General features: G+C 56.1%; 1 protein-coding gene across 1 annotated transcript in view; it reads left to right on the top strand.

The window, feature by feature from the left end:
- Window positions 1-17,451: 17,451 nt before the first annotated feature.
- LOC137310041 (pneumococcal serine-rich repeat protein-like) overlaps window positions 17,452-17,834 on the top strand; it is a gene marked incomplete at its 5' end in the record, with an annotated part of 143,496 nt that continues 143,113 nt past the window's right edge. Inside the window, one exon of the mRNA XM_067978006.1 lies at window positions 17,452-17,796. Within this exon, the coding sequence (XP_067834107.1) occupies window positions 17,452-17,796 (345 nt within the window). The remainder of the gene's footprint in view (window positions 17,797-17,834) is intronic.

Raw genomic sequence — 17,834 nt, 5'->3', positions numbered from 1 at the left:
GTGAGCATTCCCTTCACACTGGGACCAGAGTGTGAGCAAACGCTTTACACTGGGACCAGAGTGTGAGCATTCCCTTCACACTGGGACCAGAGTGTGAGAAAACCCTTCACACTGGGACCAGAGTGTGAGCAAACCCTTCACACTGGGACCAGAGTGTGAGCATTCCCTTCACACTGGGACCAGAGTGTGAGCAAACCCTTCACACTGGGACCAGAGTGTGAGCAGTCCCTTCACACTGGGACCAGAGTGTGAGCAAACCCTTCACACTGGGACCAGAGTGTGAGCAAACCCTTCACACTGGGACCAGAGTGTGAGCATTCCCTTCACACTGGGACCAGAGTGTGAGCAGTCCCTTCACACTGGGACCAGAGTGTGAGCAAACCCTTCACACTGGGACCAGAGTGTGAGCATTCCCTTCACACTGGGACCAGAGTGTGAGCAAACCCTTCACACTGGGACCAGAGTGTGATCAATCCCTTCACACTGGGACCAGAGTGTGAGCATTCCCTTCACACTGGGACCAGAGTGTGAGCAAACCCTTCACACTCGGACCAGAGTGTGGGCATTCCCTTCACACTGGGACCAGAGTGTGAGCAGTCCCTTCACACTGGGACCAGAGTGTGAGCAGTCCATTCACACTGGGTCCAGAGTGTGAGCAAACCCTTCACACTGGGACCAGAGTGTGAGCAAACCCTTCACAATGGGACCAGAGTGTGAGCAAACCCTTCACACTGCGACCAGAGTGTGAGCAAACCCTTCACACTGGGACCAGAGTGTGAGCAAACCCTTCACACTGGGACCAGAGTGTGAGCAAACCCTTCACACTGGGACCAGAGTGTGAGCATTCCCTTCACACTGGGACCAGAGTGTGCGCAAACCCTTCACACTGGGAACAGAGTGTGAGCAAACCCTTCACACTGGGACCAGAGTGTGAGCAAACCCTTCACACTGGGACCAGAGTGTGAGCATTCCCTTCACACTGGGACCAGAGTGTGAGCAAACCCTTCACACTGGGACCAGAGTGTGAGCATTCCCTTCACACTGGGACCAGAGTGTGCGCAAACCCTTCACACTGGGACCAGAGTGTGAGCAAACCCTTCACACTGGGACCAGAGTGTGAGCATTCCCTTCACACTGGGACCAGAGTGTGCGCAAACCCTTCAAACTGGGAACAGAGTGTGAGCAAATCCTTCACACGGGGACCTGAGTGTGAGCATTACCTTCACACTGGGACCAGTGTGTGAGCAAACCCTTCACACTGGGACCAGAGCGTGAGCAGTCCCTTCACACTGGGACCAGAGTGTGAGCAAACCCTTCACACCGGGACCAGAGTGTGAGCAGTCCTTTTACACTGGGACCAGAGTGTGAGCATTCCCTTCACACTGGGACCAGAGTGTGAGCAAACCCTTCACACTGGGACAAGAGTGTGAGCATTCCCTTCACACTGGGACCAGAGTGTGAGAAAACCCTTCACACTGGGACCAGAGTGTGAGCAAACCCTTCACACTGGGACCAGAGTGTGAGCATTCCCTTCACACTGGGACCAGAGTGTGAACAAACCCTTCACACTGGGACCAGAGTGTGAGCAGTCCCTTCACACTGGGACCAGAGTGTGAGCAAACCCTTCACACTGGGACCAGAGTGTGAGCAAACCCTTCACACTGGGACCAGAGTGTGAGCAAACCCTTCACACTGGGACCAGAGTGTGAGCAGTCCCTTCACACTGGGACCAGAGTGTGAGCAAACCCTTCACACTGGGACCAGAGTGTGAGCATTCCCTTCACACTGGGACCAGAGTGTGAGCAGTCCCTTCACACTGGGACCAGAGTGTGAGCAAACCCTTCACACTGGGACCAGAGTGTGAGCATTCCCTTCACACTGGGACCAGAGCGTGAGCAAACCCTTCACACTGGGACCAGAGTGTGATCAATCCCTTCACACTGGGACCAGAGTGTGAGCATTCCCTTCACACTGGGACCAGAGTGTGAGCAAACCCTTCACACTCGGACCAGAGTGTGAGCATTCCCTTCACACTGGGACCAGAGTGTGAGCAGTCCCTTCACACTGGGACCAGAGTGTGAGCAGTCCATTCACACTGGGACCAGAGTGTGAGCAAACCCTTCACACTGGGACCAGAGTGTGAGCAAACACTTCACAATGGGACCAGAGTGTGAGCAAACCCTTCACACTGGGACCAGAGTGTGAGCAAACCCTTCACACTGGGACCAGAGTGTGAGCAAACCCTTCACACTGGGACCAGAGTGTGAGCAAACCCTTCACACTGGGACCAGAGTGTGCGCAAACCCTTCACACTGAGACCAGAGTGTGAGCAAACCCTTCACACTGGGACCAGAGTGTGAGCAAACCCTTCATACTGGGACCAGAGTGTGAGCATTCCCTTCACACTGGGACCAGAGTGTGAGCAGTCCCTTCACACCGGGACCAGAGTGTGAGCAAACCCTTCACACTGGGACCAGAGTGTGAGCATTCCCTTCACACTGGGACCAGAGTGTGAGCAAACCCTTCACACTGGGACCAGAGTGTGATCAAACCCTTCACACTGGGACCAGAGTGTGAGCATTCCCTTCACACTGGGACCAGAGTGTGAGCAAACCCTTCACACTCGGACCAGAGTGTGAGCAGTCCCTTCACACTGGGACCAGAGTGTGAGCATTCCCTTCACACTGGGACCAGAGTGTGAGCAGTCCCTTCACACTGGGACCGGAGTGTGAGCATTCCCTTCACACTGGGACCAGAGTGTGAGCAAAACCTTCACAATGGGACCAGAGTGTGAGCAAACCCTTCACACTGGGACCAGAGTGTGAGCATTCCCTTCACACTGGGACCAGAGTGTGAGCAAACCCTTCACACTCGGACCAGAGTGTGAGCAGTCCCTTCACACTGGGACCAGAGTGTGAGCAGTCCATTCACACTGGGACCAGAGTGTGAGCAAACCCTTCACACTGGGACCAGAGTGTGAGCAAACCCTTCACACTGGGACCAGAGTGTGAGCAAACCCTTCACACTGGGACCAGAGTGTGAGCAAACCCTTCACACTGGGACCAGAGTGTGAGCAAACCCTTCACACTGGGACCAGAGTGTGAGCAAACCCTTCACACTGGGACCAGAGTGTGAGCATTCCCTTCACACTGGGACCAGAGTGTGAGCAAACCCTTCACACTCGGACCAGAGTGTGAGCAGTCCCTTCACACTGGGACCAGAGTGTGAGCAAACCCTTCACACTGGACCAGAGTGTGAGCAGTCCCTTCACACTGGGACCAGAGTGTGAGCAAACCCTTCACACTGGGACCAGAGTGTGAGCAAACCCTTCACACTGGGACCAGAGTGTGAGAAAACCCTTCACACTGGGACCAGATTGTGAGCGAACCCTTCACACTGGGACCAGAGTGTGAGCAAACCCTTCACACTGGGACCAGAGTGTGAGCAAACCCTTCACACTGGGACCAGAGTGTGAGCAAACCCTTCACACTGGGACCAGAGTGTGAGCAAACCCTTTACACTGGGACCAGAGTGTGAGCAAACCCTTCACAATGGGACCAGAGTGTGCGCAAACCCTTCACACTGGGACCAGAGTGTGAGCAAACCCTTCACACTGGGACCAGAGTGTGAGCAGTCCCTTCACACTGGGACCAGAGTGTGAGCAAACCCTTCACACTGGGACCAGAGTGTGAGCAAACCCTTCACACTGGGACCAGAGTGTGCGCAAACCCTTCACACTGGGACCAGAGTGTGAGCAAACCCTTCACACTGGGACCAGAGTGTGAGCAGTCCCTTCACACTGGGAACAGAGTGTGAGCAGTCCCTTCACACTGGGACCAGAGTGTGAGCAAACCCTTCACACTGGGACCAGATTGTGAGCAGTCCCTTCACACTGATGCCAGAGTGTGAGCAAACCCTTCACACTGGGACCAGAGTGTGAGCAAACGCTTCACACTGGGAACAGAGTGTGAGCAGTCCCTTCACACTGATGCCAGAGTGTGAGCAAACGCTTCACACTGGGAACAGAGTGTGAGCAGTCCCTTCGCACTGGGACCAGACTGTGAGCAAACCCTTCACACTGGGAACAGAGTGTGAGCAAACCCTTCACACTGGGACCAGACGGTGAGCATTCCCTTCCACTGGGACCAGAGTGTGAGCAAACCCTTCACACTGGGACCAGAGTGTGAGCATTCCCTTCCACTGGGAGCAGAGTGTGAGCAGTCCCTTCACACTGGCAAAAGAGTGTGAGCAAACCCTTCACACTGGGGCCAGATTGTGAGCAGTCCCTTCACACTGGGGCCAGATTGTGAGCAAACCCTTCACACTGGAAAAAGAGTGTGAGCAGTCCCTTCACACTGGGACCAGATTGTGAGCAGTCCCTTCACACTGAGACCAGAGTGTGAGCAAACCCTTCACACTGGGACCAGAGTGTGAGCAAAGCCTTCACACTGGGACCAAAGTGTGAGCAATCCCTTCACACTGGGACCAGAGTGTGAGCAGTCCCTTCACACTGGGTCCAGAGTGTGAGCAAACCCTTCACACTGGGACCAGAGTGTGAGCAGTCCCTTCACACTGGGTCCAGAGTGTGAGCAGTCCCTTCACACTGTGGCCAGAATGTGAGCAGTCCCTTCACACTGGGACCAGAGTGTGAGCAATCCCTTCACACTTAGACAGAGTGTGCGCAGTCCCTTCACACTGGGACCAGAGTTTGAGCAAACCCTTCACACTGGGACCAGAGTGTGAGCAATCCCTTCACACTGAGACCAGAGTGTGAGCATTCCCTTCACACTGGGACCAGAGTGTGAGCATTCCCTTCACACTGGGACCAGAGTGTGAGCAAACCCTTCACACTGGGAACTGAGTGTGAGCATTCCCTTCACACTGGAAACTGAGTGTGAGCATTCCCTTCACACTGGGGCCAGAGTGTGAGCAAACCCTTCACACTGGGAACAGAGTGTGAGCAGTCCCTTCACACTGGGAACAGAGTGCGAGCAGTCCCTTCACACTGGGACCAGAGTGTGAGCAAACCCTTCACACTGGGACCAGAGTGTGAGCAGTACCTACACACTGGGGCCAGAGTGTGAGCAGTCCCTTCGCACTGATCCCAGAGTGTGAGCAAACGCTTCACACTGGGATCAGAGTGTGAGCAGTCCCTTCGCACTGGGACCAGACTGTGAGCAAACGCTTCACACTGGGAACAGAGTGTGAGCAAACCCTTCACACAGGGAACAGAGTGTGAGCAAACCCTTCACACAGGGAACAGAGTGTGAGCAGTCCCTTCACACTGAGGCCAGAGTGTGAGCAGTCCCTTCACACTGGGAACTGAGTGTGAGCAGTCCCTTCACACTGGGACCAGAGTGTGAGCAAAGCCTTCACACTGGGACCAGAGTGTGAGCAGTCTCTTCACACTGGGAACAGAGTGTGAGCAGTCCCTTCACACTGGGACCAGAGTGTGAGCATCCCTTCACACTGGGACCAGAGTGTGAGCAAACCCTTCACACTGGGACCAGAGTGTGAGCAGTCCCTTCACACTGGGGCCAGAGTGTGAGCAGTCCCTTCACACTGGGGCCAGATTGTGAGCAGTCCCTTCACACTGGGACCAGAGTGTGAGCAGTCCCTTCACACTGGGACCAGAGTGTGAGCAGTCCCTTCACACTGGGACCAGAGTGTGAGCATTCCCTTCACACTGGGACCAGAGTGTGAGCAAACCCTTCACACTGGGACCAGAGTGTGAGCAAACCCTTCACACTGGGACCAGAGTGTGAGCAAACCCTTCACACTGGGACCAGATTGTGAGCAAACCCTTCACACTGGGACCAGAGTGTGAGAAAACCCTTCACACTGGGACCAGAGTGTGAGCAGTCCCTTCACACTGGGACCAGAGTGTGAGCAAAGCCTTCACACTGGGACCAGAGTGTGAGCAGTCTCTTCACACTGGGAACAGAGTGTGAGCAGTCCCTTCACACTGGGGCCAGATTGTGAGCAGTCCCTTCACACTGGGGCCAGAGTGTGAGCATTCCCTTCACACTGGGACCAGAGTGTGAGCAATCCCTTCACATTGGGACCAGAGTGTGAGCAAACCCTTCACACTGGGACCAGAGTGTGAGCATTCCCTTCACACGGGGACCAGAGTGTGAGCATTCCCTTCACACTGGGACCAGAGTGTGAGCAAATCCTTCACACGGGGACCTGAGTGTGAGCATTACCTTCACACTGGGACCAGAGTGTGAGCAAACCCTTCACACTGGGACCAGAGTGTGAGCAAACCCTTCACACTGGGACCAGAGCGTGAGCAGTCCCTTCACACTGGGACCAGAGTGTGAGCAGTCCCTTCACACTGGGACCAGAGTGTGAGCAAACCCTTCACACTGGGACCAGAGTGTGAGCATTCCCTTCACACTGGGACCAGAGTGTGAGCAAACCCTTCACACTGTGAACAGAGTGTGAGCAAACCCTTCACACTGGGACCAGAGTGTGAGCAAACCCTTCACACTGGGACCAGAGTGTGAGCAAACCCTTCACACTGGGACCAGAGTGTGAGCAGTCCCTTCACACTGGGACCAGAGTGTGAGCAAACCCTTCATACTGGGACCAGAGTGTGAGCAGTCCCTTCACACTGGGACCAGAGTGTGAGCATTCCTTTCACACTGGGACCAGAGTGTGAGCAAACCCTTCACACTGGGAACAGAGTGTGAGCAAACCCTTCACACTGGGACCAGAGTGTGAGCAAACCCTTCACACTGGGACCAGAGTGTGAGCAAACCCTTCACACTGGGACCAGAGTGTGAGCAAACCCTTCACACTGGGACCAGAGTGTGAGCAAACCCTTCACACTGGGACCAGAGTGTGAGCAAACCCTTCACACTGGGACCAGAGGGTGAGCAAACCCTTCACACAGGGACCAGAGTGTGAGCAGTCCCTTCACTCTGGGACCAGAGTGTGAGCAAACACTTCACACTGGGACCAGAGTGTGAGCATTCCCTTCACACTGGGGCCAGAGTGTGAGCAATCCCTTCATACTGGGACCAGAGTGTGAGCAGTCCCTTCTCACTGGGACCAGATTGTGAGCATTCCTCTCACACTGGGACCAGAGTGTGAGCAAACCCTTCACACTGGGACCAGAGTGTGAGCAAACCCTTCACACTGCGACCAGAGTGTGAGCAAACCCTTCACACTGGGACCAGAGTGCGAGCATTCCCTTCACACTGGGACCAGAGTGTGAGCATTCCCTTCCACTGGGACCAGAGTGTGAGCAAACCCTTCACACTGGGACCAGAGTGTGAGCAGTCCCTTCACACTGGGACCAGAGTGTGAGCAAACCCTTCACACTGGGACCAGAGTGTGAGCATTACGTTCACACTGGGACCAGAGTGTGAGCAAACCCTTCACACTGGGACCAGAGTGTGAGCATTACGTTCAAACTGGGACCAGAGTGTGAGCAAACCCTTCACATTGGGACCAGAGCGTGAGCAGTCCCTTCACACTGGGACCAGAGTGTGAGCAAACCCTTCACACTGGGACCAGAGTGTGAGCAAACCCTTCACACTGGCAAAAGAGTGTGAGCAGTCCCTTCACATTGGGACCAGAGTGTGAGCATACCCTTCACACTGGGACCAGAGTGTGAGCAGTCCCTTCACACTGGGACCAGAGTGTGAGCAAACCCTTCACACTGGGACCAGAGTGTGAGCATTCCCTTCACACTGGGACCAGAGTGTGAGCAAACCCTTCACACTGTGAACAGAGTGTGAGCAAACCCTTCACACTGGGACCAGATTGTGAGCAAACCCTTCACACTGGGACCAGAGTGTGAGCAAACCCTTCACACTGGGACCAGAGTGTGAGCAGTCCCTTCACACTGGGACCAGAGTGTGAGCAGTCCCTTCACACTGGGACCAGAGTGTGAGCAAACCCTTCATACTGGGACCAGAGTGTGAGCAGTCCCTTCACACTGGGACCAGAGTGTGAGCATTCCTTTCACACTGGGACCAGAGTGTGAGCAAACCCTTCACACTGGGAACAGAGTGTGAGCAAACCCTTCACACTGGGACCAGAGTGTGAGCAAACCCTTCACACTGGGACCAGAGTGTGAGCAAACCCTTCACACTGGGACCAGAGTGTGAGCAAACCCTTCACACTGGGACCAGAGTGTGAGCAAACCCTTCACATAGGGACCAGAGTGTGAGCAAACCCTTCACACTGGGACCAGAGGGTGAGCAAACCCTTCACACAGGGACCAGAGTGTGAGCAGTCCCTTCACTCTGGGACCAGAGTGTGAGCAAACACTTCACACTGGGACCAGAGTGTGAGCATTCCCTTCACACTGGGGCCAGAGTGTGAGCAAACCCTTCATACTGGGACCAGAGTGTGAGCAGTCCCTTCACACTGGGACCAGATTGTGAGCATTCCTTTCACACTGGGACCAGAGTGTGAGCAAACCCTTCACACTGGGACCAGAGTGTGAGCAAACCCTTCACACTGCGACCAGAGTGTGAGCAAACCCTTCACACTGGGACCAGAGTGCGAGCATTCCCTTCACACTGGGACCAGAGTGTGAGCATTCCCTTCCACTGGGACCAGAGTGTGAGCAAACCCTTCACACTGGGACCAGAGTGTGAGCAGTCCCTTCACACTGGGACCAGAGTGTGAGCAAACCCTTCACACTGGGACCAGAGTGTGAGCATTACGTTCACACTGGGACCAGAGTGTGAGCAAACCCTTCACACTGGGACCAGAGTGTGAGCATTCCCTTCCACTGGGACCAGAGTGTGAGCAAACCCTTCACACTGGGACCAGAGTGTGAGCAGTCCCTTCACACTGGGACCAGAGTGTGAGCAAACCCTTCACACGGGGACCTGAGTGTGAGCATTACGTTCACACTGGGACCAGAGTGTGAGCAAACCCTTCACATTGGGACCAGAGCGTGAGCAGTCCCTTCACACTGGGACCAGAGTGTGAGCAAACCCTTCACACTGGGACCAGAGTGTGAGCAAACCCTTCACACTGGCAAAAGAGTGTGAGCAGTCCCTTCACACTGGGGCCAGATTGTGAGCAGTCGCTTCACACTGGGACCAGAGTGTGAGCAATCCTTTCACACTGGGAACAGAGTGTGAGCAAACCCTTCACACTGGGAACAGAGTGTGAGCAGTCCCTTCACACTGGGGCCAGATTGTGAGCAGTCCCTTCACACTGGGGCCAGATTGTGAGCAGTCCCTTCACAATGGGACCAGAGTGTGAGCAAACACTTCACACTGGTGCCAGAGTGTGAGCAAACCCTTCACACTGGGACCAGATTGTGAGCAGTCCCTTCACACTGGGACCAGAGTGTGAGCAGTCCCTTCACACTGGGACCAGAGTGTGAGCAGTCCCTTCACACTGGGACCAGAGTGTGAGCAAATACTTCACACTGGTGCCAGAGTGTGAGCAAACACTTCACACTGGGACCAGAGTGTGAGCAGTCCCTTCACACTGGGACCAGAGTGTGAGCAAACCCTTCATACTGGGACCAGAGTGTGAGCAGTCCCTTCACACTGGGACCAGAGGGTGAGCATAACTTTCACACTGGGACCAGAGTGTGAGCAAACCCTTCACACTGGGACCAGAGTGTGAGCAAACCCTTCACACTGGGACCAGAGTGTGAGCAAACCCTTCACACTGGGACCAGAGTGTGAGCAAACCCTTCACACTGGGTCCAGAGTGTGAGCATTCCCTTCACACTGGGACCAGAGTGTGAGCAAACGCTTCACACTGGGAACAGAGTGTGAGCATTCCCTTCACACTGAGACCAGAGTGTGAGCAAACGCTTCACACTGGGAACAGAGTGTGAGCATTCCCTTCACACTGGGACCAGAGTGTGAGCATTCCCTTCACACTGGGACCAGAGTGTGAGCATTCCCTTCACACTGGGACCAGAGTGTGAGCAAACCCTTCACACTGGGACCAGAGTGTGAGCAAACCCTTCACACTCGGACCAGAGTGTGAGCAGTCCCTTCACACTGGGACCAGAGTGTGAGCAGTCCCTTCACACTGGGACCAGAGTGTGAGCAGTCCATTCACACTGGGACCAGAGTGTGAGCAGTCCCTTCACACTGGGACCAGAGTGTGAGCAGTCCCTTCACACTGGGACCAGAGTGTGAGCAAACCCTTCACACTGAGACCAGAGTGTGAGCAGTCCCTTCACACTGGGACCAGAGTGTGAGCAGTCCCTTCACACTGGGACCTTAGTGTGAGCAGTCCCTTCACACTGGGACCAGAGTGTGAGCAGTCCCTTCACACTGGGACCAGAGTGTGAGCAGTCCCTTCACACTGGGACCAGAGTGTGAGCATTCCCTTCACACTGGGACCAGAGTGTGAGCAAACCCTTCACACTCGGACCAGAGTGTGAGCAGTCCCTTCACACTGGGACCAGAGTGTGAGCAGTCCCTTCACACTGGGACCAGAGTGTGAGCAAACCCTTCACACTGGGACCAGAGTGTGAGCAAACCCTTCTCACTGGGACCAGAGTGTGCGGAAACCCTTCACACTGGGACCAGAGTGTGAGCAAACCCTTCACAATGGGACCAGAGTGTGAGCAAACCCTTCACACTGGGACCAGAGTGTGAGCAAACGCTTCACACTGGGACCAGAGTGTGAACAAACCCTTCACACTGGGACCAGAGTGTGAGCATTCCCTTCACACTGGGACCAGAGTGTGAGCATTCCTTTCACACTGGGACCAGAGTGTGAGCAAACCCTTCACACTGGGACCAGAGTGAGAGCATACCCTTCACACTGGGACCAGATTGTGAGCAGTACCTTCACACTCGGGCCAGAGTGTGAGCAGTCCCTTCACACTGATGCCAGAGAGTGAGCAAACGCTTCACACTGGGAACAGAGTGTGAGCAGTCCTTTCGCAATGGGACCAGACTGTTAGCAAACCCTTCACACTGGGAACAGAGTGTGAACAAACCCTTCACACACGGAACAGAGTGTGAGCAAACCCTTCACACAGGGAACAGAGTGTGAGCAAACCCTTCACACTGGGGCCAGAGTGTGAGCAGTCCCTTCACACTGGGACCAGAGTGTGAGCAGTCCCTTCACACTGGGACCAGATTGTGAGTAAACCCTTCACACTGGGACCAGAGTGTGAGCAAACCCTTCACACTGGGACCAGAGTGTGAGCAAACCCTTCACACTGGGACCAGAGTGTGAGCATTCCCTTCACACTGGGACCAGAGTGTGAGCAAACCCTTGACACTGGGACCAGAGTGTGAGCAGTCTCTTCACACTGGGAACAGAGTGTGAGCAAACCCTTGACACTGGGACCAGAGTGTGAGCAGTCCCTTCACACTGGGACCAGAGTGTGAGCAGTCCCTTCACACTGGGACCAGATTGTGAGTAGACCCTTCACACTGGGACCAGAGTGTGAGCAAACCCTTCACACTGGGACCTGAGTGTGAGCAAACCCTTCACACTGGGACCAGAGTGTGAGCATTCCCTTCACACTGGGACCAGAGTGTGAGCAAACCCTTGACACTGGGACCAGAGTGTGAGCAGTCTCTTCACACTGGGAACAGAGTGTGAGCAAACCCGTCACAATGGGACCAGAGTGTGAGCAGTCCCTTCACACTGGGACCAGAGTGTGAGCAAACCCTTGACACTGGGACCAGAGTGTGAGCAGTCTCTTCACACTGGGAACAGAGTGTGAGCAGTCCCTTCACACTGGGAACAGAGTGGTAGCAAACCCTTCACACTGGCAAAAGAGTGTGAGCAGTCCCTTCACACTCGGGCCAGATTGTGAGCAGTCCCTTCACACTGGGACCAGAGTGTGAGAAATCCCTTCACACTGGGAACAGAGTGTGAGCAAACCCTTCACACTGGGAACAGAGTGTGAGCAGTCCCTTCACACTGGGACCAGAGTGTGAGCAAACCCTTCACACTGGGACCAGAGTGTGAGCAGTCCTTTTACACTGGGACCAGAGTGTGAGCATTCCCTTCACACTGGGACCAGAGTGTGAGCAAACACTTCACACTGGGACCAGAGTGTGAGCAAACCCTTCACACTGGGACCAGAGTGTGAGCATTCCCTTCACACTGGGACCAGAGTGTGAGAAAACCCTTCACACTGGGACCAGAGTGTGAGCAAACCCTTCACACTGGGACCAGAGTGTGAGCAAACCCTTCACACTGGGACCAGAGTGTGAGCAAACCCTTCACACTGGGACCAGAGTGTGAGCAAACCCTTCACACTGGGACCAGAGTGTGAGCATTCCCTTCACACTGGGACCAGAGTGTGAGCAGTCCCTTCACACTGGGACCAGAGTGTGAGCAAACCCTTCACACTGAGACCAGAGTGTGAGCAGTCCCTTCACACTGGGACCAGAGTGTGAGCAAACCCTTCACACTGGGACCAGAGTGTGCGCAAACCCTTCACACTGAGACCAGAGTGTGAGCAGTCCCTTCACACTGGGACCAGAGTGTGAGCAGTCCCTTCACACTGGGACCAGAGTGTGAGCATTCCCTTCACACTGGGACCAGAGTGTGCGCAAACCCTTCACACTGGGACCAGAGTGTGAACAAACCCTTCACACTGGGACCAGAGTGTGAGCAGTCCCTTCACACTGGGACCTTAGTGTGAGCAGTCCCTTCACACTGGGACCAGAGTGTGAGCAGTCCCTTCACACTGGGACCAGAGTGTGAGCAGTCCCTTCACACTGGGACCAGAGTGTGAGCATTCCCTTCACACTGGGACCAGAGTGTGAGCAAACCCTTCACACTCGGACCAGAGTGTGAGCAGTCCCTTCACACTGGGACCAGAGTGTGAGCAGTCCCTTCACACTGGGACCAGAGTGTGAGCAAACCCTTCACACTGGGACCAGAGTGTGAGCAAACCCTTCTCACTGGGACCAGAGTGTGCGGAAACCCTTCACACTGGGACCAGAGTGTGAGCAAACCCTTCACAATGGGACCAGAGTGTGAGCAAACCCTTCACACTGGGACCAGAGTTTGAGCAAACGCTTCACACTGGGACCAGAGTGTGAACAAACCCTTCACACTGGGACCAGAGTGTGAGCATTCCCTTCACACTGGGACCAGAGTGTGAGCATTCCTTTCACACTGGGACCAGAGTGTGAGCAAACCCTTCACACTGGGACCAGAGTGAGAGCATACCCTTCACACTGGGACCAGATTGTGAGCAGTACCTTCACACTCGGGCCAGAGTGTGAGCAGTCCCTTCACACTGATGCCAGAGAGTGAGCAAACGCTTCACACTGGGAACAGAGTGTGAGCAGTCCTTTCGCAATGGGACCAGACTGTTAGCAAACCCTTCACACTGGGAACAGAGTGTGAACAAACCCTTCACACACGGAACAGAGTGTGAGCAAACCCTTCACACAGGGAACAGAGTGTGAGCAAACCCTTCACACTGGGGCCAGAGTGTGAGCAGTCCCTTCACACTGGGACCAGAGTGTGAGCAGTCCCTTCACACTGGGACCAGATTGTGAGTAAACCCTTCACACTGGGACCAGAGTGTGAGCAAACCCTTCACACTGGGACCAGAGTGTGAGCAAACCCTTCACACTGGGACCAGAGTGTGAGCATTCCCTTCACACTGGGACCAGAGTGTGAGCAAACCCTTGACACTGGGACCAGAGTGTGAGCAGTCTCTTCACACTGGGAACAGAGTGTGAGCAAACCCTTCACACTGGGACCAGAGTGTGAGCATTCCCTTCACACTGGGACCAGAGTGTGAGCAAACCCTTGACACTGGGACCAGAGTGTGAGCAGTCTCTTCACACTGGGAACAGAGTGTGAGCAAACCCGTCACAATGGGACCAGAGTGTGAGCAGTCCCTTCACACTGGGACCAGAGTGTGAGCAAACCCTTGACACTGGGACCAGAGTGTGAGCAGTCTCTTCACACTGGGAACAGAGTGTGAGCAGTCCCTTCACACTGGGAACAGAGTGGTAGCAAACCCTTCACACTGGCAAAAGAGTGTGAGCAGTCCCTTCACACTCGGGCCAGATTGTGAGCAGTCCCTTCACACTGGGACCAGAGTGTGAGAAATCCCTTCACACTGGGAACAGAGTGTGAGCAAACCCTTCACACTGGGAACAGAGTGTGAGCAGTCCCTTCACACTGGGAGCAGAGTGTGAGCAAACCCTTCACACTGGGACCAGAGTGTGAGCAGTCCTTTTACACTGGGACCAGAGTGTGAGCATTCCCTTCACACTGGGACCAGAGTGTGAGCAAACACTTCACACTGGGACCAGAGTGTGAGCAAACCCTTCACACTGGGACCAGAGTGTGAGCATTCCCTTCACACTGGGACCAGAGTGTGAGAAAACCCTTCACACTGGGACCAGAGTGTGAGCAAACCCTTCACACTGGGACCAGAGTGTGAGCATTCCCTTCACACTGGGACCAGAGTGTGAGCAAACCCTTCACACTGGGACCAGAGTGTGAGCAAACCCTTCACACTGGGACCAGAGTGTGAGCATTCCCTTCACACTGGGACCAGAGTGTGAGCAGTCCCTTCACACTGGGACCAGAGTGTGAGCAAACCCTTCACACTGGGACCAGAGTGTGAGCATTCCCTTCACACTGGGACCAGAGTGTGAGCAAACCCTTCACACTGGGACCAGAGTGTGAGCAAACACTTCACACTGGGACCAGAGTGTGAGCAGTCCCTTCACACTGGGACCAGAGTGTGATCATTCCCTTCACACTGGGACCAGAGTGTGAGCAAACCCTTCACACTCGGACCAGAGTGTGAGCAGTCCCTTCACACTGGGACCAGAGTGTGAGCAGTCCCTTCACACTGGGACCAGAGTGTGAGCAGTCCCTTCACACTGGGACCAGAGTGTGAGCAGTCCCTTCACACTGGGACCAGAGTGTGAGCAGTCCATTCACACTGGGACCAGAGTGTGAGCAAACCCTTCACACTGGGACCAGAGTGTGAGCAAACCCTTCACAATGGGACCAGAGTGTGAGCAAACCCTTCACACTGGGACCAGAGTGTGAGCAAACCCTTCACACTGGGACCAGAGTGTGAGCAAACCCTTCACACTGGGACCAGAGTGTGAGCAGTCCCTTCACACTGGGACCAGAGTGTGAGCATTCCCTTCACACTGGGACCAGAGTGTGAGCAAACCCTTCACACTCGGACCAGAGTGTGAGCAGTCCCTTCACACTGGGACCAGAGTGTGAGCAGTCCCTTCACACTGGGACCAGAGTGTGAGCAGTCCCTTCACACTGGGACCAGAGTGTGAGCAGTCCCTTCACACTGGGACCAGAGTGTGAGCAGTCCATTCACACTGGGACCAGAGTGTGAGCAAACCCTTCACACTGGGACCAGAGTGTGAGCAAACCCTTCACAATGGGACCAGAGTGTGAGCAAACCCTTCACACTGGGACCAGAGTGTGAGGAAACCATTCACACTGGGACCAGAGTGTGAGCAAACCCTTCACACTGGGACCAGAGTGTGCGCAAACCCTTCACACTGAGACCAGAGTGTGAGCAAACCCTTCACACTGGGACCAGAGTGTGAGCAAACCCTTCACACTGGGACCAGAGTGTGAGCAAACCCTTCACACTGGGACCAGAGTGTGAGCAAACCCTTCACACTGGGACCAGAGTGTGAGCAGTCCATTCACACTGGGACCAGAGTGTGAGCATTCCCTTCACACTGGGACCAGAGTGTGAGCATTCCCTTCACACTGGGACCAGAGTGTGAGCAGTCCCTTCACACTGGGACCAGAGTGTGAGCATTCCCTTCACACTGGGACCAGAGTGTGAGCAAACCCTTCACAATGGGACCAGAGTGTGAGCAAACCCTTCACACTCGGACCAGAGTGTGAGCAGTCCCTTCACACTGGGACCAGAGTGTGAGCAGTCCCTTCACACTGGGACCAGAGTGTGAGCAGTCCATTCACACTGGGACCAGAGTGTGAGCATTCCCTTCACACTGGGACCAGAGTGTGAGAAAACCCTTCACACTGGGACCAGAGTGTGAGAAAACCCTTCACACTGGGACCAGAGTGTGAGCAAACCCTTCACACTGGGAAGAGAGTGTGAGCAGTCCATTCACACTGGGACCAGAGTGTGAGCATTCCCTTCACACTGGGACCAGAGTGTGAGAAAACCCTTCACACTGGGACCAGAGTGTGAGCAAACCCTTCACACTGGGACCAGAGTGTGAGCATTCCCTTCACACTGGGACCAGAGTGTGAGCAAACCCTTCACACTCGGACCAGAGTGTGAGCAGTCCCTTCACACTGCGAGCGTCACCCTCCGAGCGTCACACTGCGAGCGTCACCCTGCGAGCGTCACCCTGCGAGCGACACCCTACGTGCGTCACCCTGCGAGCGTCACCCTGCGAGCGTCACCCTGCGAGCGTCACACTGCGAGCGTCACCCTGCGAGCGTCACACTGCGAGCGTCACCCTGCGAGCGTCACCCTGCGAGCGACACCCTACGTGCGTCACCCTGCGAGCGTCACCCTGCGAGCGTCACACTGTGAGCGACACCCTCCGAGCGTCACCCTGCGAGCGTCACCCTGCGAGCGTCACCCTCCGAGCGACACCCTGCGAGCGACACCCTCCGAGCGACACCCTGCGAGCGTCACCCTGCGAGCGTCACCCTGCGAGCGTCACCCTGCGAGCGTCACCCTCCGAGCGACACCCTGCGAGCGTCACCCTGCGAGCGTCACCCTCCGAGCGACACCCTGCGAGCGTCACCCTGCGAGCGTCACCCTGCGAGCGACACCCTGCGAGCGACACCCTCCGAGCGTCACCCTGCGAGCGACACCCTGCGAGCGTCACCCTGCGAGAGTCACCCTCCGAGCGTCACCCTGCGAGCGTCACCCTGCGAGCGACACCCTGCGAGCGTCACCCTGCGAGCGTCACCCTGCGAGAGTCTCCCTGCGAGCGTCACCCTCCGAGCGTCACGCTGCGAGCGTCACCCTCCGAGCGTCACCCTCCGAGCGTCACCATACGAGCGTCACACTGCGAGCGTCACCCTGCGAGCGTCACCCTCCGAGCGACACCCTGCGAGCGTCACACTGCGAGCGTCACCCTGCGAGCGTCACACTGCGAGCGTCACCCTGCGAGCGTCACCCTCCGAGCGTCACACTGCGAGCGTCACCCTGCGAGCGTCACCCTCCGAGCGACACCCTGCGAGCGTCACCCTCCGAGCATCACCCTCCGAGCGTCACCCTCCGAGCGTCACCCTCCGAGCGTCACCCTGCGAGCGTCACCCTGCGAGCGACACCCTGCGAGCGTCACCCTGCGAGCGTCACCCTCCGAGCGTCACCCTGCGAGCGTCACCCTGCGAGCGACACCCTCTGAGCGACACCCTCTGAGCGACACCCTGCGAGCGACACCCTGCGAGCGACACCCTGCGCGCGTCACCCTGCGAGCGACACCCTGCGAGCGTCACCCTGCGAGCGTCACCCTCCGAGCGTCACCCTGCGAGCGTCACCCTGCGAGCGTCACCCTCCGAGCGTCACCCTGCGAGCGTCACACAGCGAGCGTCACACTGCGAGCGTCACACTGCGAGCGTCACACTGCGAGTGTCACCCTCCGAGCGTCACCCTGCGAGCGTCACACTGCGAGCGTCACACTGCGAGCGTCACCCTGCGAGCGTCACCCTGCGAGCGACACCCTGCGAGCGTCACCCTCCGAGCGTCACCCTCCGAGCGTCACCCTGCGAGCGTCACCCTGCGAGCGTCACCCTCCGAGCGTCACCCAGCGAGCGTCACACTGCGAGCGTCACACTGCGAGCGTCACCCTGCGAGCGTCACCCTGCGAGCGACACCCTGCGAGCGACATCCTGCGAGAGTCACCCTCCGAGCGTCA

This window comes from Heptranchias perlo, unplaced genomic scaffold (assembly GCF_035084215.1).
Source record: "Heptranchias perlo isolate sHepPer1 unplaced genomic scaffold, sHepPer1.hap1 HAP1_SCAFFOLD_200, whole genome shotgun sequence".
Classification (NCBI taxonomy): Eukaryota; Metazoa; Chordata; class Chondrichthyes; order Hexanchiformes; family Hexanchidae; genus Heptranchias; species Heptranchias perlo.
The sequence above is the reverse complement of the archived record's forward strand: the minus strand, read 5'-3'. Positions and strand labels throughout refer to the sequence as shown.